General features: G+C 45.5%; 1 protein-coding gene across 1 annotated transcript in view; it reads left to right on the forward strand.

Annotated features, from left to right (window-relative positions):
* Positions 1–22,400, forward strand: part of SSH1 (slingshot protein phosphatase 1) — a 136,370-nt gene that overhangs the window by 48,397 nt on the left and 65,573 nt on the right. The window contains exons 6-8 of the mRNA XM_040351888.1: positions 8,477–8,545; positions 13,297–13,362; positions 16,080–16,274. Of these exons, the coding sequence (XP_040207822.1) occupies positions 8,477–8,545; positions 13,297–13,362; positions 16,080–16,274 (330 nt within the window). The remainder of the gene's footprint in view (positions 1–8,476; positions 8,546–13,296; positions 13,363–16,079; positions 16,275–22,400) is intronic.

A 22,400-nucleotide genomic window follows, 5' to 3' on the forward strand; every position in this document is an offset into this window, starting at 1 on the left:
GGGTGTGGAAATTTTCAGGGGGGATAGACCCAGAAGAAAAAAATTTGGGGACATGGGGATCTGAGTGTCTAGGAGACAGCTAAGCAGGTGCTGAACATCAGACCAGTAGGGGGTAATCAGTGGACAGCTCCAGTAGATGTGAAAGAGGGAGCCCCTGTCCCCTTGGCATCGCCAGCAGCGATCGGAGCTAGCGGGAAATATGGCATGGAGCACATCGGGAGTCATATACCAGAAGAGAAGTATTTTATATGTATTCTCCTTGTATAAGGTGCAAAGGGAGCTCTTAGCTGCTTGGGACCAGATAGTCCGCCATTGCTCCAGAGAGAGTTCCTCTCCCAGGGCTTTTTCCCATTTTAACATATAGGGGTGTTTGCCTAGGGACTCCAAGGGGTAAGAATTTAGTATTCCATAGATATCCGAAATTAGGCCTTTCTGGGTCGACCCGGCCAGAACCAATCTTTCAAAGGGGGTTGGAGGGGAGAATTGCAGGTTGGGTGTTATAGACAAGGCGTAGTGGCGAATTTGCAGGTAACCATAGAATACCGTCTTGGGGAGATCATATTTGGCCTGGAGGGTAGAAAAGGGCAGGAGTTTACGTGAGATAGGATCCACCAGGTTCCCAAAGTGAAATAAGTTCCGTGACGTCCACGGATGGGACATTTGGTAGGTGAGGCTGTCTGGCACCTTGGGATTATACATAAAGGAATTCAAAAGTGAGCTCTCCGCCGAGAGTCCGCACGATCGCGACAGTCGACGCCATAGTCGCCGAAGCTGTGCCACCGAGCCCAGCATGCGTTCAGGGGGGGCCTCCGCATCCGTGCCCCACAGCAAACTATTGGGGTGGGTCGGGGCCAGCCACAACTTCTCGATCTCCGTCCACCTGTTGTAGGACCGTTGGGTGAACCACGAGGCCACTGCGCACAGCTGCGCGGCCTCATAGTACTTGACCAGATTAGGAAATGCGAGGCCGCCGTCCGAGCGCGCTACCATTAGTATCTTCTGGGGTACCCTATGTCTCCTGTAATTCCATGTAAATTTAAGTAGGTCCGCTTGAAGTTTTCTCAAGTGCTTATAAGGGACCGGGATGGGCAGTGTTTGAAAAAGGTAAAGGAGCTTCGGGAGAATCGTCATCTTGACCGAGGCGATCCGGCCGAGCAAGGAAATATGGTGTCTTTTCCATTGTGATAGCAGGGATTGGATAGACCGGAACAGGGGGGGAAAGTTTTCTTGATACAGGGTAGTGAAGCTTGAGGTGATATGCACCCCCAAATATTTCAGGGAGGTTGTCTTCCATTGGTAGGGGAAGTTGGCTCGTAAGAGGTCGACCTCCACGGTAGGGATGTTAACAGGGAGAGCCTCAGATTTGGAGGTATTAATTTTGGAGCCCGACAAAGCTCCATATCGGGTCAATTCCGCATGGAGGTTTGGGAGGGAAATCCTGGGTTGCGTAAGGGAATGGATGATGTCGTCCGCGAAGAGGGATATTTTAAATTCCCTGCCCCGGACTGTCACCCCCGAATGGACGGGTTTCCCCGAATCGTGGCTGCCAAGGGTTCGACACATAGCGCAAATAGGAGGGGCGATAGTGGACACCCTTGTCGGGTGCCATTGGTAATGGGAAAGGAGGGCGAAAGGGCGAAGGGCGTCTTAACCTGGGACGAGGGGTCGAAGTAGAGGTGGCGAATTGCATTCATAAATGGGCCCCGAATCCCTATATGACGCAGCGTGGCAAACATGAAGGGCCACCCAAGCCTATCAAAGGCCTTCTCGGCGTCCAAGCTAAGAAGCAGGGACGCCGCATTTTTCCTGTTCGCCGCATCCACCAGGTCGATCACCTTTCGGGTGTTGTCGCCCGCCTGCCTAAGGGGTACAAAGCCTACTTGATCTTTGTGGATAAGGGAGGGGAGAATCCCGTTCAAACGGATAGAAAGTAATTTCGTAAAAAAATTTAGGTCCGAGTTAAGCAGTGCGATGGGTCTATAGTTAGCGCAGAGTACGGGGTCCCTGTCCGGCTTGGGGATCAGGGTGATAAAGGAGCGTTGCATGTCTGCCGGGACAGGGGTGTCGCGGAGGAAGGAGTTAAAAAGCTTGCACATGTGAGGGAGGAAGAGGGGCAGGAAGGCTTTGTAGTATTCATAAGGCAGGCCATCAGGGCCAGGGGACTTGCGGGAGGGCAGGGATTTAATAGTCTGCTCTATCTCGTCTTCGGAGATCAGCATGTTGAGGGGTGTCAGGTCGGAGGGTTGGAGGCGGGAGACTCCACTCTGTTCTAGATATTGTCTTATACTAAGAGAGACGTCTGGGGGGGGTGGGTTACCGGGGATGTCAGGGTTGTTATAAAGTTTTGTGTAGAAGTCCGAGAATGTCTGGGCTACATCTCTGGGGTGGGACTGAAGGCAGCCCGAACTGTCCTTAATCTGATGAGGCGTCGTCGCAAGATGTGTGTCACGTAGTTTCTTCGCTAACAATGAGTGGGCTTTGTTGCCCTTATCGTAGTAGAGTTGTCGTAGTCTAACCAGAGCCTTCTCTACACAGCCAAGAGCCAAGTCCTTCAAAATTGCGCGCAGATTTGTGATTTTCTTAAGGAGGGCAATGGAGGGGGTAAGCTGTAGGCGGCGCTCCAGACCCACCAGCTCCTTTTCAGTCCTCTGTTTAGTGGCCTGTGCGTCTTTTCTCAGGGCGGCGGATAATGCTATGCATTTACCTCGAAGGACTGCCTTATGGGCCTCCCAGAGCGTAGAAGCCGAAATGTCAGGGGTGTTGTTCTCCGCGAAGTAAAGCTGGAGTGTGGTAGTGAGTTCTGTCTTGGACGGCAAGTGCTGGAGGAGGAAGGTATTTAGCTTCCAGTTACAGGGCCTACGGGTGGGGAAGCCCAGATCTAGTGTTAGGAGGACAGGGGCGTGGTCTGACCATGATATTGGAAGAATCCGTGTCTCACGCGTCGCCCGGAGCGTGGTACTGTTAGTGAAGAAGTAGTCGATACGTGAGTGCGCTCTGTGGGGGGCCGAATAGAAGGTGTACTGCCGATCCCCCGGGTGGAGGGCCCTCCAGGCGTCGAAGAGAGCATAACGTCTAGTGATTTGGCGGAAGAGCTTCGAGTCTCTGAGGGCTCGAGCTGACGGCACCCGTGGGCCCACCACGTGGCGATCGGCAGTTGCAGAATGGGTCAAATTGAAATCCCCCCCCCCACCACCAGTAGTCCATGATCTGATTTAAAGAGGCGGGTGAGTAATCTAGTTAGGAACCTATGTTGCCGGACATTCGGGGCATAGAGTGCGCAGAACGTCACCTCCTGTGCCTGCCATTTGCCTCTAAGAATAACGAAATGTCCCAGGGGGTCGCTGTAGCTGCTAGAACAGGTGAACGGAGATCCATGTTTGAGAAGAATCGCAACTCCGGCTCGCTTGCGAGGGCCCGAGGAAGAGTAGATTTGTGGGAATTGCCTGGTGGCGAACGCGAAGGACCCCCCGCTGTCAAAGTGCGTCTCCTGGACGAAAATGACGTCAGCGCCCGACTGTCTAAATTCCCTCAGTGCCAGAGATCTCTTCCTATCTGAGTTTAGACCATGTACGTTCAGGGACAATATCTTAGCCATGGGAATGGGTAGAGGGAAGGGGGGAGCGTCCTACCTGATGTGATGTGGAGCCGACGGAGATCAGAGGCCGAGGGTGGAGGCGCCCCGGGAGGGGCTTCAGGTGGATTCCACAAGTACCATAGCGAACCATCCGACGATCGGGGGGAAGGGAGGGGGGGTGGAAACTGAAAGAGAAAAAAGACATTAGAACACAGGACGAAATAACATACAATCAAAAGTAACATTTGCGCCAGACCTTGGTAGGCCAAAGGGCCTAGGTCAGCACGGTTTCCCAAAGACCCATCCGGCCACATCCCAGGGGAATGCGCCAGATAGGTGCCCGGGAGCCCTTGGGTGGTCATCAAAAAATAACTAGAGATGCAAAGCGTGGATAAATACATTCGCTTAACCAGGGGGGGGGGGGTCAAGCAGAGAGACAAAACAACAACAAAAAAAGGAAGAAGGAGTGGTAAAAAAAAAAACTCCTAAACTCCCGAGTCTCAGCAGAAACAAGCCCAATGTGTAAACTAGGGGCACTTTTAAGGGGGGGGACTAATTGCAGGAGGAAAATGTCCAGGGCGGATAAAACGGTCCCAGTGGGACAGTAAAGAAAACAAAAAGTGGACTGTTCAGGTTGAAAATGCTAGAAAATAAAGTTCGCATAGAGGGGGGCTCTCCAGGTTCCGACCTCAGGTGCCCCCATGGCGGGGTGACTTGCGGGGCGGCCCCCCACTCCGGGGGCGGTTGGGCGGGGGCACCTTCTGCCAGACCACTGGCGGGGCAGGTGGTGTAGCCACAAGGTCCCACTCAGGAAGTTGGGGGACAGGGATTCCCAGCACATCGCAGAAGGCGTCGAGATCCTCCGGATACCTCAAGATGGCCGACTTGCCCTGATGCTTGGCTGTGAGGCTGAAGGGGAAGCCCCATCGGTAGATTATGTGTTCATCTTGCAGGGCGCGCAGCAGGGGTTGTAACAGTCTGCACTTTTGAAGAGTGATCCACGAGAGATCAGGGTACAGTTGTATGGGAACCTCTCGAAGCATCACCTTCCGTGTCAGGCGGGCTTGGCGCATGATCTCCTCCTTCAGAGGGTAGGAACTGATCCTGCAAATTATGTCTCTTGGTTTAGAGGCGGTGTTTTTTGGGCGCAAGGCTCTATGCGCCCTATCCATTTCAATGCGGGCGTTCGGCGGTTTCCCCAGAAGATTATTGAATACCGAGTGTAGTGTGTCTTGGAGGTCCTCCGGTCCGTCCGCCTCCGGCACCCCCCGCAGCCTGATGTTATTTCTGCGCCCCCTGTTGTCCAGGTCCTCCACATGGCGCTGCATGTCCCTCAACAGGGTACGGTGGTCTGCACCCTGGAGTTGAACTCTATGGACCGCTAACTTGGTTTCCTGAAGTTCTTCTTCTGCCATTTCCACACGATCTGCCAGGTGCTTCATGCCAGATTGAAGCACCTGAATTTCTGAGCGGCATGCCGATTTGACTTCCTCAATCAGGAGCTTAAAGTCCTCTTTGGTAGGCATGGCTTGTAAATAAGAGTGCCACTGGAGGGGGACGGGGTGAGCGTTAGGCGGTGCTGGTGGATGCCCAGAGGATGAGGACCGGGGAGTCGGATGCTGCGAGTTGGGGGTGGCGTACCCGTGAGCTAGGTACGCCAGCTCCATGGGAGAGTGCTCTGGGCCAGCCTCCACCAGGGCCCGGGCAGATGGGCATGAGGGGTAGGCCGCAGGGGAGATTTCTTTCTGGGCGTATGTAGCCACCGCAGGACGCACCTCAGGATAGCCGGAGGACTGTGCCCTCGGAAGTCTCTGTGCCTTATGGGGGGGTGGATCTGATGCACGGGGGCCAGGAGCGTCATGGATCCCCCCAGAGTCCTGCAACACACAGTCCATAGGGTACATAGGGGGCGGCAGGTCAGGAAAGTCCCCTGATGAGATCGAGGGGGTGGGGGAGCCCCCTTCAAAGTCGGGGAGGCAGGGGTCCGACATGGTCCTCAGTAGTAGAGGAAATGCTTCAGAGCATTGTGTGTCAAGCGGGGGGTGGAGGGGGCCTGTCATGGCGGCCTGCACTCCATGCGGTGAGAGTCTGGGGAGGGCAGCGTGGCCTGGGCCGGGGGAACTCACCGTTCCCAGGGTGAATGGGTAGTCCGTGGAGTCCGGTGGGGCCATCGAGAGTCTCCCGGGAGACATGGACCTAGAGCCGCGTTGGTGACTCAGGGCGCGCTGTGTGAGGGTCCGGCGCCATCTTGGCTGCTCCGTCAGGCGGCGTGTTCTGGGCCATAAAGAAGGATCGGAGGTCCGCAGCCGAGCCCGGCGGTGGTTGAGAGGATCCGCGGAGCTTTGTGGATCGGGTGCCCCTGGATTTGCCCATAAATTTGAGGTTTAAAGTCCCCTAAAGTGCCTTCTCAGTGCGGGCTGTGTGGGAGCTGAGAATTCAGGCTTCCATCCAGGTCGGCTTCCGGTCACGCCCCCCTTAAGGTAAATTTTAACATAATGTACTAGCACATTATGGCTTTACCTTGCAGGGTTAAAAAAAAAGATGTTTACAATCGCTTTAATGAAGATGGGAGAAGAATATTCCTTCATGAAGCCCTAGTGGAAATCAAGGTTGTCCAATTGCTGGAGTCTAGCGAGAGGGCATATGGTCCGGGAAGATGGTCTGTCTGTCTTGCTTAAACGGTTTAAGTGTAGAGCCAGTCACAGGATGGTTGTACAAAGACTTGGGACATTTTCTTGGTTATCCCACAACATTCCCAAGAGGAATCTCTGAGAAAACCTGCTCCATCTGGGCCCAGCATTTATAAGACTTGGCAGTACACCACTCCAGGATACAGTTCATAGAGGTTGCTTTATGGTACTTGACCACATCTGGGAGGCCTACCCCACCCCTGGTTTTATGGAGCATCATCAGAGATAAATTGATTTTGTTCTGAACTTACCTTTTTGATATGAGCACCCTGCAAGATAGATGCCCCTTGTGCACTTCCCCTACAGACTTTGGCTTCACTTTGGAGCTTTCTTGAGTAGGGACAAAAGCTTTAAGTTCAGGGGCCACTAACCATCTGGTGTGGGGGCTTGTCAGGAAAGGCTAGAACCTCTGTGAAATTTTCATTTTGTTCCTGTTGGAGATTTTACCTTACTTCCTGTTTGGTGAGGTTAAAATGGTTGCACAGCCTCAATGTCTTGAAAGATTCACTGCAACCCTAAGCAATCAATACCCTTCCTGATATGCTTGGAAATCCCCATTGGTACCCCTAGCACATCTGAAAACTAGAATTGACACTATAAATCTCATGGGAAAAAATATTTCACACCTTACATAATACTAATAATTTTTATGACAAAAAATTGAATCCATGGTTTAATCATTCCAATCACTTCTTCAACTCTAATACTTTTTATTAAAGATAGTGAAGATGGTATTCAACAATATTATTACTAACTTGCTGTTCAACCTTCACAAAAATGTTCTTTCAATTAATGTACACTATGTGACAATTTTCCCTATTTGTAAACTTTATGTAATATATTTTTCATGGCATATGTTAATTTTTTGTACCCAATAAAAAAGTTTGTAAACAAAAGCTACAATCACGTCAAGTAAACAAAAGCTAAAAATTGCAGGTTATATATATATATATATATATATATATATATATATATATATATATATATATATATATATATATATATATATATATATATATATATATATATATATATATAATTTTTTTTTTTTTTTTTTTTTTTTTATGTAGTATTGCTCCCTTTCACATGACTGCAGTCCCTCTGCACTGGCAAACACAGAGCTGCTGGCATGCACAATATCTTCTAGCTCTGTTTTTCATGAGAATGCATGTGAGGAGATGAGGTGGGACTTGAGGTGGGACCAAGTGAGGCAGAGCTGGCTGGCTGAGAGTACCGAGACAGACAACTGCACACAAGCCTGTTAAATGCATACTTTACATGAAAGGGAAATGAGAGGCGGGACTGAGTGCAGCAGAGTGGGCTGGTTGGGAGATCTGGGACCGACGACGGAACAGGGAAGTGTGGGTGAGCAGTCACATTTGCCTGCTAAAAGCAATCGTCGTCTGTCCAAGAAAAGAGGGGTCCTGAATGGACCGATTAGATCATTATTTCTAGTCAACCATTTGTAACAATAAAAAGTGGATATTACAGAAGTGGATGCCTGTAACTATAGAAATATGTTGGAGAATATCATTTTTGGCTGGAATTCCACTTCAAATCTCTCCAACAGAGCCCCAGATAGTAGTAAAAACCCAACAGGAAATCTGATCTCTGCACTTTATCCAAAGTGTTTTTTTTTTTTTTTCTTTTTGGGGGACATACTTTGACTATTTTGCTGCTGCTAATGAAATAAAATTTTGGTGGCAGTGTCGGCAAGTAAGCAAACTCTGGTTACGTTTTCACTCTTGACTATGAGGTGTTTAGTAGAAGTGATTTGGATGACTGTAATGGTGGCCATACATTTTTTAGTAAATTATAATTTCCAGGCCTAAAATGTGCATTTTAACATGTGTGCAAAACAGGGAAAAAAATAGGCTTTGGCGGTGAACGAGTTATTAATGTGACTGCCAGGTTACCTTTCTTTAACCCAGTATCCCTTGAATGGGCATGTGGTTTCAAAAAAAGATTAACGACACTACCCTTATCTTGGGGGAACCATATGCCAGTAGACTTTTTTTGTCCTGAGCTCCACAGACATTCCTTTCATCTCCTGCCCTGACCCGGCCTTCATCTGTTTGGTGACATTTCAGTAAAGGAACAAAATTACAGTGCTAATCAAATCCATTCTGTCAAAAATGTACTGTTTCTACAGCCGATTACAACTTGAGTATACTATGACATATCCACTCTAACAGCCTGTTTTCTGCCTCAGTAAAAGTTGCACTATCGGGATGGTTCTGCACTTGTGGAGTGACGCCACCATTCGCCTGGATGGAGATGGGTGAGTTATTATGATCTTTTTCTGTTTTTACTGTAGTGATTATACAGAATTAATTTAGTGCCAAAGGTTTGCGTGGCGCTTTACAATATAAGGGAGACAGAATAGTTACAATACAAATCAGTACAAGAGTTTGGAAGAGCCCTGCTCAAGAGAGCTTGCAATCTAATACCTTTTTTTTTTTTTTTTACTTTTTGAGATGCAAGTGGAACTGCTCTTTGAAACTTGTTATTGAAATGCATAGAATATAATGCGGTTAGTGACCACACACCAAAACGTCACTCATCTGTGACATATACAGAGAAACAATAGATGTATGAGTAAACACAAATGATACACAGTGAAATGAAAAGATGACCTAAATGTCTGCTGACCTCCTTATATATATATATATTCTTTTTTTCTGTTGTAATAGTACATTTTTACTGATTTTGTTAATTTAGTTAAAAACAAAATTCTAGTAACAAGTTTGCAAACACATTTTTATTTTGTGTTGTTTGCAGCATTGTAGCCATCTATTGGCCTAGAGCTAAAGTCTCGCTGCTCCTCACTGACACATTTGTGATTGACAGCAGCTCCTGAGTCAGCTTGGTTTTGGCTCTTTGTCTCCCTTGAGAATAACTTCATGTAAGGCTGTAGTTCTGAACAGGAGCATACACAAAGTCATGACTCTAGTGGTGCTCCATAGTTTCTGGCAGACACAGAGGGCACCCACATATCTGCAGTCGAATTGTGACCAGAGGGCAGAATGAGGAGGAAACTCTGAGCAAAAAAATAAACTGTGCAAGAGCATATTTTTTTTTACTATTGACAGCTCACTTCGCAACAAAAAAAAAAAAAAAGTTACTTTAAGGCCTCATGCACACTGGACGTTTTTACAGTAGCTGTTTTTGGCAGTAGACGTTTTTTTTCGACAGTCATTAAACTCTCTATCATGTTATCCTATGTGTCCATGCACACATAGGCTGTTATCAGAATTTTTGGGCAGTGGTGTTTTTGAGCAGTCTCAGAGACGTTTTTCAGCTGTAAAAACGCTATAATGCTGATAAACGCTCAAAAACGTCACTCGCCAGCATTTTAACGTTTTTGATCCATTGAAAAAGAAGAAGAAAAGAGAATTCATTTTTCCTTCAAACAAAAACGCGAAACGCTAACGTGGAAAAACGCTAAAAAACACTATTGCAAAAACATTGAAAACCTCACTGCAAAACTACTGGCGATTTTATAACGTTATTTTAACGTCCAGTGTGCATAAGGCCTTACTATACTAATAAGTGTATTTGTAGTTTTAATTTTTTTTTTCACTACTAGCAAGCAAAAGGAAGCAGGACAAGATACTTGTAACTTTATATGAGCTGAACTTCAGACAAAACAGAGGTATAAAACATATGTTTTTATCTTTGTATGTCTGTCCATCCAGTCCTGAGAGCTATACATCTATGCCGCACAGTTGCAGTTAAGTAACACGTCCAGGTCCCTTTTAGCGAATATCAAAATTTTCTCTCTCCTGCGCTGTGTGGCAAGTCCCAATGTGTTATCAGAATCTTATCTTAAAATGTTATTACATGTGGATAATGCACACCTCGCTGCCTTCCAAAGACTGGGGGAGTCCAAATGAACTGAAAGCATAAAAGAACACAGAGGGCGCATGGGCCTAGCGCATTATCCTCAATACATGTTTTATTTAATAAAAATGGAGGTGAATATACTCAAACAAGTACTTGTGTCATAGCCTCATCATAAAATCATCCGCTTTAAATATATAAATGCGAAAATCCACAGCACTTGTCACATCAAGGTTTCCCTCTTCAGAGCTTTGTTTAGAAGAGGGAAACCTTGAAACGCGTTAGCTGATAAGTGCTGTGTTTTTTTTGCATATGGATTTAAGCGGATGATTTTATGATAATGCTATGACGTACTGGTTTGTGAGTATATTCACCTCCATTTTTATTAAATAAAACATGTATTAAGGATAATGCGCTAGGCCTATGCGCCCTCTGTGTTGTTCTTTGCTTTCACTTAATCCCTCTCAGCCTGTGACTGAACAGTGAAAGGAGAAGCAGTAACTTGCTAAGCTTTACTCTGTCACTGTGCATGCTCTTTGTGTAAGCATGGTCTTTGGTCGCTTATGAGCACTGCTGACTGGTTAATTGTTCCACTTCTTCCTTTCCCGTCTGAGCTTTGCTGTACAGTGGACTCAAAGAGGCTAATACATAGTCAATACAGAGTCAAATTCAAGTACCTACACTGCTAATTCGTATTGAGCGTATATGGCTGCATTGATTGGTGTCTTTTATTTCTTTCTGGTGTTCAGCTTTGAGTAATTTTTTAAAAGATAACCTTTATTTACAATTTTTAATAAAAGAAAGTAGAGTGGCCACTAGAGGAGGTCGTCGGGTAGAATTTCTCTTGTCTGAAAGCTGGAAGAAGAGGGACTGGAGAGTGCTTAATAAAAAGATACAGGCATCCCATCCACTATTGCGTTGTTTGTTTATTAGTTCATATATTTTTTTTCCAGACACTAAAGCCTGGTACATACTATGAGCTTTTTTTCCCCCCCGTTCAACCCGATGTTGAACGAAAAAAACCTGTCCGCTCTGGTTGGAGCAGCTGTACGAACAGTCCACTGTTGGTACAGAGATCTCCCCCTGCTGAGCTGTTGTGTTCTGACAGGGGGACAGCCCTCCTGCCAGAACACTCCCATCAGCGATCTCCACCATTTGCTGAGAGCACTGATCGGGGAGCCGGTCAGCTGCTGGTTTTCCAGCATGCTCGGCCGGCTTCTATCAGAACGGCTGCCATACACATGGTTTTTATTAAACTGGCCAATTTCGCTCAGCCCATGTATACAGGGCTTAACCCGAGCTACAAAGAGCATATCCATTGTGTCTGCTATTTAAACAAGTAACTGTAGCTGCAGTGGATTGACTGCTTTAGGGCCAGTTCACACTGCATGCAGTCCAGTACATTTTTTTTTCCCCTGCATCAGTAACGCATGGATAGTAGGTTATATGGTTTCCAATGGTATATTTAACACTAGTGCTGTAAATTCCAGTGCGTTAAAGTTGCATAAAAGCAAGTAGATCATGCTGCATTTTTTTTTTCTGCACAGAACTGTACACATCTAAAACGCACTGGAACGCACATGTACCCATTTAATGTGAAGAAGAAAAAAAAGACATGAAAAAAAGCCCTAGTAGGGATTAAAGCCCCCCGGAAACACATTAAAAAAAACGCTCATGCAGGAACGCACACGGACTGCATTTCTGTGGTGTGAACTGGCCCTTAAAGATTTGCAGGGATGTACAGGAACATGTGTTCTCTATTTGACACTATGAGTAACTGTAAAAATAAAGTATGGTATTCTTTTGCAGTATTGAGACCCCAAATTCACTGTGCCTTGTAGTGATCAAAAAAAGGAAGGTGCACATTGTCACACAGGAAAGTGGCTCATTGAAACTGTGGACCCTCTCATAAGGAAAGGTCAATGTTGCTTTTTTAAATCTGAAACATCATGGAGAAACATGGAACATGTGAGGGAGGGGGCGCTATGTCTAACAAAATAGTAAACATATATAAACGTGAATAAACATAGTGATAAATGAATAATAGTCCATATATGAAAACATCCAAGTATGTGCTTATGAAAAATAAAAATTATAAGTGATAAATGAAAAATATATATAAAAAAATTAGTGAAACTCTGTGTAGACAACAAGTGTTCACAAAAGTCCTTAGAAATAATTTTTCCATAAAGTGAGATCTGTGTCACGCCACCTACAGAGACACACGCGGACCCGCTCTTTGCAACATTCGATGCAATTGATCACACGCGCAGTAGCCTCAGTGCCGGGACTTTGGCACTTTATCAAGTAAGAGGCCATTTGGCTGTCCTGTCATTTTATATTGCTTTTAATAAAGGATAATATACTATTGCGACCTTTCTTTTGCATTTTTCGATGGGATGTGAGATCTGCTACCTGCCCTATTGTTGATTGGGATGTCCTTACCTGCATAGTCCATGGTTACAATTGTGTAACAAAGCTGATTTGACCTCTTTTTAACTAAAGGGTCCACTCAAGTTGGTAAGGAGCCAATCTATTTATTCACGTCGGGTGAACGTTATTCTTTTGGTGGAGGCTTCAATTGTTTTCTCCAGACACAGATCTCACTTTATGGAAAAATTATTTCTAAGGACTTTTGTGAACACTTGTTGTCTACACAGAGTTTCACTAATTTTTTATATATATTTTTCATTTATCACTTATAATTTTTATTTTTCATAAGCACATACTTGGATGTTTTCATATATGGACTATTATTCATTTATCACTATGTTTATTCACGTTTATATATGTTTACTATTTTGTTAGACATAGCGCCCCCTCCCTCACATGTTCCATATTGCTTCAGTCACCTGAATTTGGGGAGCAGCTGTATATTTGTTATTTTTCATAATTATAATTGTGATATATTTTGGCCCTTCCTCTGAGTAGGTCCAACCGTGGCGCACAGATTTTTCTTACCAAATCATGGAGAAACAGATCATGTCATTTAAGCATAATTTGTTCTCCGCAAATGCTGCTGGACTTCTGCTTATGTAAAGGTCCACTGGTGAGGAGAGGCATTTTCCTGGTGGTTTTGTAAACTTTTCTTGGATCTCTGCAGAGCAGTGTATGTGCATTTCATTGGGAGATATTTCATACTTTTTTTTCTTAAGTTCTAAACTTTCTGTATTTTCTCCTTTTGCTTAGTGGGTTTAGTGTCAACACTGCAGGGAGAACCCATGTGTTCAAACCAGTATCCGTCCAAGCCATGTGGTAAGCAAGTGTTGTATTATTCGTTGTTTTTGTTCGTCATCATTAGGTATGTGCTTAATACGATGTGTTGGATACCACCCATATTACCTCATTTCTGATAGTGAAGGGGTAATCCTAACAGGGTATCATTAACAAGGTAGAGTACCATTGTTTTGTTTTGCTCTCGTGATTTCCCATCCCATCTGCCTTCCCTGCCAAATTTTTCTTCTTCTTTCCAGTTTTGTCTTTTCTTCACATTCCTCCCTAGGTTTCCTCAGGGCAAATGCAAATGATACAGATGGACAGGCATAGCGGCCAAAACAAATTTCTTACTTGGCGACATTTGGTGCTTTTTAGTTGCTGTCCTGTATAGAACAGCTAACATTATTCATGCCTGATGGTTTCATCTAAGGGGCAGATCCACGTACAGCCGCGCATTTATCCGCCGGGCGTAGCGTATCTAAGATGCACTACGCCGCCGTAACTTACTTTTTTTTCTTCAAATCCACAAAGAATCCGCGCCGTAAGTTACGGCGGCTTAATGTATCTTTGACGGCGTAATGGCGCAGCATTCAAATCTCTGTGATGAGGGCGTGTTTTATGTAAATACGTCGTGACCCGACGTAAACAACGTTTTTTTTTTTAACTGCGCATGCGCCGTCCGTGGGGGTATCCCAGTGAGCATGCTCGAAATTAACCCGGAACAAGCCAATGCTCACGACGGTGACGTCATTCTACGCAAATTCCTATTCCCGAACGACTTGCGCAAACAACGTAAAAAATTCAAAATGCGAGGCGGGAACGACGGCCATACTTAACATTGAGTACGCCACCATATAGCAGCTTTAACTATATGCCGGAAAAAGCTGAACGCAAACGACGTAAAAAATACGCCGGCCGGACGTACGTTCGTGGATCGCCGTAACTACTTAATTTGCATACTCGATGCGGAATTCGACGGAAACGCCACCTAGCGGCCGCCGAAAAATTGCATCTTAGATCCGACGGCGTACTAAGACGTATGCCTGTCGGATCTAGTAAATTGTTTTTATTAAGGTATTTTCAGCGTTGTTGAAATACAAAACAGGGGCATAGGGGCATACCCCGGCCAATCGTTGCACGTAGCAACGTGCAAAAAAGTAACAATATAAAAGAACAGACAGAACAATTAACCTCACACCATAACTCTAGGCATGTCTAGCTAAACATTACCTAGACACCTCTCGGGTTGCACATAACAGAAATACAGAAGGAGCTATTGCATCTTGCAGAACCTCTTCCCAGTCTTTGATAGCTGAGTTGGAAGCTACAGGGGCCCTTGGGAGTAGGTATGGTCCTCACATTATCTATGCTTCACCCCCTATTACCAGATCAGGGTATGGGTCTGAACTCCAAGTGTCACAAGTGGTAACCAATGCAGTCTATCTGAGCTACTCTCCAGGGGGTTGATCGTCTGTTGTGGATTCCGAGTCCGTCCACATGCCCGACTTTGTCATATTTTTTGGGGCAACGCCTGTCGGATCTAGCTGAGATGCCGTCGTATCTTGTTTTGAAGATACAAAACAAAGATATGACGCGCAAAATTTGAAATTACGCGGCGTATCAAGAGATACGCCGGGCGTAATACTTTTGTGGATCTGCCCCTAAATGTTTACTGAAATATGTGTTCTCAACAATTCATATATTGCTAAAGTGGAAGTTAACTTCCATCTCTGGCTTTTACCTATAGGTAGGCCTATAATAAGGCTTGCCTATAGGTAGTGTAAATATCTCCTAAACGTGCAATGTTTACTGTACACTGTAATGTTTACTGTACATGCAGCCACTGGCACATGTGCTCTGAAGAAACGACCACCTGTGCCGTTCTTTCAGAGCCCTGTGTCGTAAACTGCGGCGCATGCACAGGAGTGACATCATCGCCACTCTGGCCAGTCAGAGTCGGAGTCCGCAAAACCCGACGCAAGACAGGGTGAAGATTGGCGCGCCTGCAGCTCTGACATCTTGGCACTGGAATGCTTAGTTTTAAGGTAAGTTTAACATAATGGGCTAGTATGCAATTCATACTAGCACATTATGACATTACCTTGCAAGGTCCAAAAACATCCATACCTCCCCCCGTTAAATCCATTGCTCGGCCGTCCTGTCCATCAGCCCCGCACTCCTCTTGGCTAATAGGGTCTTAAGACCTGCCTCCTAATTGGCTGGGAGGAGAAGCAAGAAGACAAATGAAAATATTTATTGGTTATTGTCCCACAACTGGGTGGGCTCAGGGCGCAGTGCTCTCGTATTCTATTGTGTGTTTTGTTTTGTTGTATTTTTGAGCAGGAATCTGCTTAATTTCATACTGCGATCGTATACAGAAACCTTTAAGATTTCCTAAACAATAATTTAAACAGTTGATTAAAACGGAGTGTATATATTTTGGATATATATGTAGGTAAGAATTGTGTAAAAGGGAAATACATTTTTACTGTCCTTCTATTTAACATTAGTGGTAGTTTGAGATTTTTTTTTAATCCAGCCTTAGGATATGTACAAGTCTTTCTATACAAAGAAGAACCACTGTGGAATCCCACCACATGTGAGGCATTATGTTAATGGGAAAATGCATGTGTGTTTTTTTTTTTTTTATCCTAGTCTGCAAAATTGATTTATGTTTAATTTATTATCTGCTGTTATGCTTTTTGTGACCTCATGCTTGTTTATTCAAGTCTGTTCTTTCTCATAATCTAAAACAGGTCAGCACTTCAAGTCCTACACAAGGTCTGCGAAGTTGCCAGACTATACAACTACTTTCCTGGAGGGCTGGCTCTTGTGTGGGCCTCATACTATGAGAGCTGTATCTGCTCTGAGCAAAGCTGCATAAATGAGTGGAACACCATGCAAGATCTGGAGTCCACTCGACCAGACTCCCCCATCCTCTTCATGGAGAAGTAAGTATCCCAGCCCTTCTTCTATTAGTTTTCTAAAGAAATGTATCCTATAAGAAACATTTCTGTTTTATAGCAACCTATTAGTAATATTAACCACTTAAGCTTCAGAAGATTTTACCCCTCTTCATGACCAGGCCATTTTTAGCTATATGCAACTGCGCTACTTTAATTGAAAATTGCGCTGTACCCAAATGACATTTTTATATATTTTTTTTCCCCTCAAATAGAGCTTTCCTTTGTTAGTATTTAATCAGGTTTAAAAAATAAAATAAAAATATTATTATATAAATGAAAAAAGGACTACATTTTGAAGGGGGAAAAAAGAAACAATAGGTGTATACAAATTGTTTTTTTTAATATACTAGTAATGGCAGTGATCAGCGACTTATAGCAGAAGTGTGATAGTGCAGCAGGCAATCTGATACAAACTGACGCTTTCTGGGCACTGACTAACTTACACTGACATTACCAGAGACACTTCTACAGTGATCCGTGCGAATAATGTACACGATCACTGTACTAATGAGACTGGCTGGGAAGGGGTTAACATCTAGGGGCAATAAAGGGGTTACTTGTGTGCCTAGCCAGTGTTAATGTGTTTACTGTGTGCTGCTTTGTACTACAGATTCATAGCTGAGAATAGAAATAAAGCGATTGCTCCCTCTGTATAGAGCGGTGTGCTGCTTACCAACAAAGGGCTGTAGGCTGTGATTTGACACAGCTGATCAGCAGGTACCGGGCATGAATCATTGGCTGGGATCTGTTGATAAACTCCCACTATGTCAAATTACAGGGGGGTAGGGACGCACGCCCAACCCAGAAAAAGGCAGCGATGTACCAGTACATTGCAGTGTATGTAGCTGCCACCTCATCGCAGTAAAAGTACGGTTATTGCCATAAAAAGTGTTTGGGGCCCCAGGTCCTGCCCCAGGGGACATGTATTAATGCAATTTATTTTTTATTTTTTTTTAAACCGCAATTTTTTTGGGAGCAGTGATTTTAATAATGCTTAAAGGAAAACATTTTTTTTGCTGAAATTACTGTTTACAGGGTATAGAGACATAATAGTTAACTGATTCCTTTTAAGAATGATTAAAAATAGATAAAAATCAATCATATAATGTACCTACAGTTTTAGTTTTGTTTTTGCATGCTGTTTCCTGCTTCTGTAATGTACAGAGACACAGAGCCAATACAGGGCAGTGATGGTTTGTAAAACGAAACTGATTGGTGTTGAGGGGTTTTAGACACACAGTAATCACACCTCCTTGATTAGTGACCACAGAGAGAAAGCTTCCAGTACTGTGGTTATCAGGAAACAGACAACCAGGAAGTGTGGAGATCAGAGAATAATTACAGCAACATGAGATCAAAAACAGCACTGCATTAAGGTAAAGGAAGCTATTAAGATAAAAAAAAAATCCTTTACAAACCCTTTAAAGTGAAACAATAAAAAATAAATATTCCTTTAAATTTATATAGTATACCTGTAAAGTGGCACATTTTTCCTGTGTTTAGAACATTACCACAACAAAATTACATTTCTAAAGATAAAAAAGTTATTTAAAACTAATCGTGGCTATAATGAATTGTCGGGTCTCGGCAATATACAGAACACTCATTGAAAAAAAACGGCATGGGTTCCCCCCAGTCCATTACCAGGCCCTATCCACGTACCTGGTACTGGAGGCCAATGGAGAGGGGGCTTCCTTTGCGGCTAAGTTCCAGACCCCCCTGAGGGTGAAAACAGGAGAGGTCAGGCCCAAAGAAGCACAGGTCGTCTGCTGGACCATATGCAGGAGGTTCTAGAATACAGCTGGTGTGCTGGCGTAGAATCACCAGACAGATGACACCCATGAAGTGTTGCAGGATTCAGATAATGCTGCGACAGGAGCGTGGTCAGAAGAAAGCCTAGGTCGTGAGCCGGGTTTGTATCAGCGCAGACGTGGTCAGATGGATAGCTGGAGTCGAACACAGGAAGCAAACAGGAGACAGGTCAAGGACAAGCCTGATCGGTGACAGGAGACACAGGAACAGGAATATCACAAAGATAACACACTGGAGGAGCTGAAGATCAACCAGCAAATGCAGACACTAGCAGACTTCCTTATATAGGCCCATGTGACCTGCTGGTAGAGATGCTGGGTCCTAAAGTCCTTCTCCTGCCAGAGATGCTGGGTCCTAAAGCCCTTCTGCTGCTGTTGGTTCCCTGACAGTGCCCCCCCCCCCCTGATGGGCAGCCTCAGGATGCCCATTTGGGCAATTTTCTCAGGGTATTTGGCCCAAAACTCTCGGAGGAGTCTAGGGACATGTACATTGGCTTCAGGTTCCCAGGAGCTCTCTTCAGGTGGACACCCGTTCCATTTAATTAGGAATTGGGTTTGCCTCCCTCGCTTCCTGCAGTCAAGGATTGATTCTACTTCAAATTCTGTGTCCTCTCCAATAGTCACTGGTGGCGGCTGTGGCTCCGCTCTCCCTGGAAATGGATCTGAAACAGTTGGTTTAAGTAAGGAGGTGTTAAAAGACCAGGTGGATCCTATATGATTCAGGCAGAGACAGTTCGTACGCCACTGGGTTTATTACCGTTTGATCTGAAAGGGGCCAATATAACTTGGCCCTAGCTTCCGTGAAGGGCAGGCCGATTTCAGGTTGGCAGTAGACGGCCACACTTTGTCCCCTATCTTGAAGGCAGGATTCCCCCTCCGTTTCCGATCAAAGTGTTTCTTGTAATCCAGTTGGGCTTTCTGTATGGACTCCCGGAAGACCTGATAATTGTTTTGTATGAAAACCAGTCTGTCCTGCAAGGCAGGTACAGTAGTTTCAGGCATTGTTTGAGGCAGGGCAGCAGGGTGGCATCCATAATTGGTCCAGAATGGGGACTGGTTTGTAGCTAAATGGACAGAGTTATTATAGGCAAATTCTGCCAGTGGGAACAGGGATGCCCAGTCATCTTGGGGGGAAAAAAGCTGAAAAGCAGCGGAGGTATTGCTCCAGGGTTTGATTTGTGTGTTCCGTTTGCCCATTACTTTGGGGATGATAGGCATTGTTCCATTTCCAAGGCTTTACAAAGGGCTCTCCAAAACCTGGAGGTGAATTGTTCTTTGGGAGTCCGTGAAGTTGGATGATCTCCTTGATAAAAGTATGAGCCATTTCGGCCGCAGAGGGAGTACTAATCATTGGTATAAAGAAAGTGGGCAATCTTGGATAGTCGGTCAACCACAACCAGGATGGTCGTGAAGTTTTCAGAGGGAGGAAGGTCAACAATAAAATCCATAGAGAGCATCTCCCAGGGGCGATTAGGGATAGGCAAGGGTCTCCTTTGCCAAGTAGACAGACATGTCGTGCATGACTTGACATATGATCTGCAGTCCTGACTGAGGTTAGGCCACCAAAAGGACCGCTGAATGAGCTCATTAGTCTTACGGGCCCCAAAGTGCCCTGCAAGTTGGTGGTTGTAGAATGCCCTGAGAACCTGGGGCCTTGCTTCCTGAAGTACGCAGATTTTGTCCTGGTGCCAAAGTAATCCATCTAGCCTCCTTAATCAGTCATGTTCAGATTCAGGGCAAAATGCAAAAGTTGGTTCAATGGATGCCTTTAGGCTGGGTTGAATTGGCAAAAAAAAATTACACAGATAAGATGGTGCTTGGAGGAGCACATTCAGTAGATTCCGGGAACATCCTGGACAGGACATTGGCTTTCTCGTTTTAGGAACCCGGGCGGTATGTCAAGTGGAAGTTAAATCTAGAAAAGAATAAGGCCCATCTGGCTTGTCGAGGTCTTGGGCGTTTTGCAGATCTTGGATATTCCAGATTTTTGTGATCTGTGATCATAATTGGGTGGTTAGCACCCTCCAGTAGGTACCTCCATTCTCCGAGGGCGACTTTTAATTGTCACGAGTTCTCTGTCACCCACATCATAGTTTCTCTCGGCCTGATTCAGCTTCCTGGAGCAAAAGGCTACTGGATGAAGCAGGGCCTTTGGTCCCTGACGCTGAGAGAGCACAGCTCCCATAGCTACTTCGGATGCGTCCACCTCAAGGACAAAAGGAAGAGCTGGTCTGGGTGTTGCAACACGGGAGCAGAGGTAAAGAGGGCCTTCAGTTGTTCAAAGGCCATTTGAGAATCCTAGTTCCAGGAGAAGCATGAGTGTAGGCGAGTGAGCTGGGTGATCGGGGCAATGATGGTCGAGAAATTTCGAATGAATTTCCTATAAAAGTTAACAAAGCCCACGAACATTGGGACCCCTTTCCTGTCAGAGGGTGCAGGCCATTCCAAGATTGCCAAGACCTTCTGAGGATCCCTGGAGATCCCCTCTGTGGAGATTATGAGTCCCAAGAACTGGATAGATTGTTTCTCGAACTCACATTTCTCTGCTTTGGCATATAAGCCATGAGTTCTTAAGGTCTTTAACACTTTTCTGTCGTGCTCTCGATGGAGTTCAAGTGAAGCTGAGAAAATTAGTATGTTGTCCAGATAGACGATTAAGAACAGGTCAAGGTATTCTCTGAAGATGTCATTCACAAAATGTTGGAATGTCGCGGGGGCTTTACATCGCTTGAATGGCATTACAAGGTACTCAAAGTGCCCAAAGCGTGATCGGAAGGCAGTGTTCCACTCCTCACCTTCCCTAATACGAACCAGGTTGTAGGCCCCCCGTAAGTCCAACTTTGTGAAAACCCGAGCGCTTTGGAACCTTTGGAATAACTCAGGAATGAGAGGGAGTGGGTATCAGTTCTTGATGGTGATTTTATTAAGGTCCCGATAATCAATGCATGGTCTGAGAGAATGATTCTTCTTCTCAACGAAGAAGATACCAGCACCTGCAGGCGAAGAGGAGGGGCGGATGAATCCTTTGGCTAGGTTTTCATCTATATATTGTCGGAGGGCCTCCAGCTCGGATAAAGGAAGGATTCACCCGAATGGTACTTCTGCTACGGGTAGGAACTCAATCGGGCAGTCGTAGAACCAATGCGGGGGCAGAGCATCAGCCCCTCTCTTGTCAAAGACATCAAGGAAATCAAGGTAGGCCGAAGGGATGGCATGACAGGGATCTGGTGTAGGTTGAACTGAAGGACACACTGAAGGGTTGACAGGCGTGGGGATGCCACAGTGTTGGAGACAGTAAGGAGATGAGAATCTGATTTTTTTCCTTGGGCCAGTCGATTTGCTGGTTGTGGGCCCGCAGCCAGGGTATCCCTAGGATGGCTGGGAATATTGGAGACCTGATGACATCAAAGCAGAATAATTCCTGATGGCCAGCATATGTGGTGGCAAGGATAGGGATAGTCTCCTGAGTGACAGGTCCAGAGCTGGGAGCAGAACCATCTGCTAATTGTACATCAAGTCTTTGATCCTATAGTTTCAGGGGTATGCGCAAGGTTAATGTCCAAGAAACAACTACAGGCTCCAGAGTCAACGATTGCCCGCAGCTTGACTTCCTTTCCAGCCACCTGCAGAGATATGGGGAGAATGACATGAGTGGATACAGTCCCAGGTGACTGGGGGTACGAGGGGTCGTTGAAGGCTGGATTTTTTTGGGCGAACAGGACAACTGTGAAGGTAGTGGCCCAAAGCTCCACAATAGAGACACAAGTTAGCTTGTCATCTGCGTGCTCTCTCTTCAGAGGTTAAACTAGGGCGGAGTAGGCAAATTTGCATGGGTTCCCCGTCGGAAGTATTGATAGGCTGGGGTGTGAGACTGGGATTGTTGGTCCTGGAACCTTTGGCATTACCCATGTAGGTCGGAAGGTCTGGGTGCGTTCGGACTGTCGCTCCCGAAGCTGTCGGTCTAGTTGGATAGAGATTTGGATGAGATACTCTAATGACGTGGGAGCCTCGATCCTAGCTAACTCGTCCTTGAGAGTCTCGGATAAGATCTGCCGGAACCACTTGCGAAACTTCACAATATAATCCTTCACTGGCTGTCTGCCTTGTACTAGGGCATGAAGGGCAGACTCGGCGGTAGCAGTCCGCTGTGGATCGTCATATAGTGTAGCCATAGCTTTGAAAAAGATGGCAACTGAATCCAGTACTAAGTTCTTTTGCTCAAGCCAGGACTGTGGCTCATCTGATAAGAGTGAGATGATGAAACCCACCTTGATGGTCTCAAGACAAAAAGTCCTTGGTT

Source organism: Rana temporaria, chromosome 1, assembly GCF_905171775.1.
Source record: "Rana temporaria chromosome 1, aRanTem1.1, whole genome shotgun sequence".
Taxonomy (NCBI): domain Eukaryota; kingdom Metazoa; phylum Chordata; class Amphibia; order Anura; family Ranidae; genus Rana; species Rana temporaria.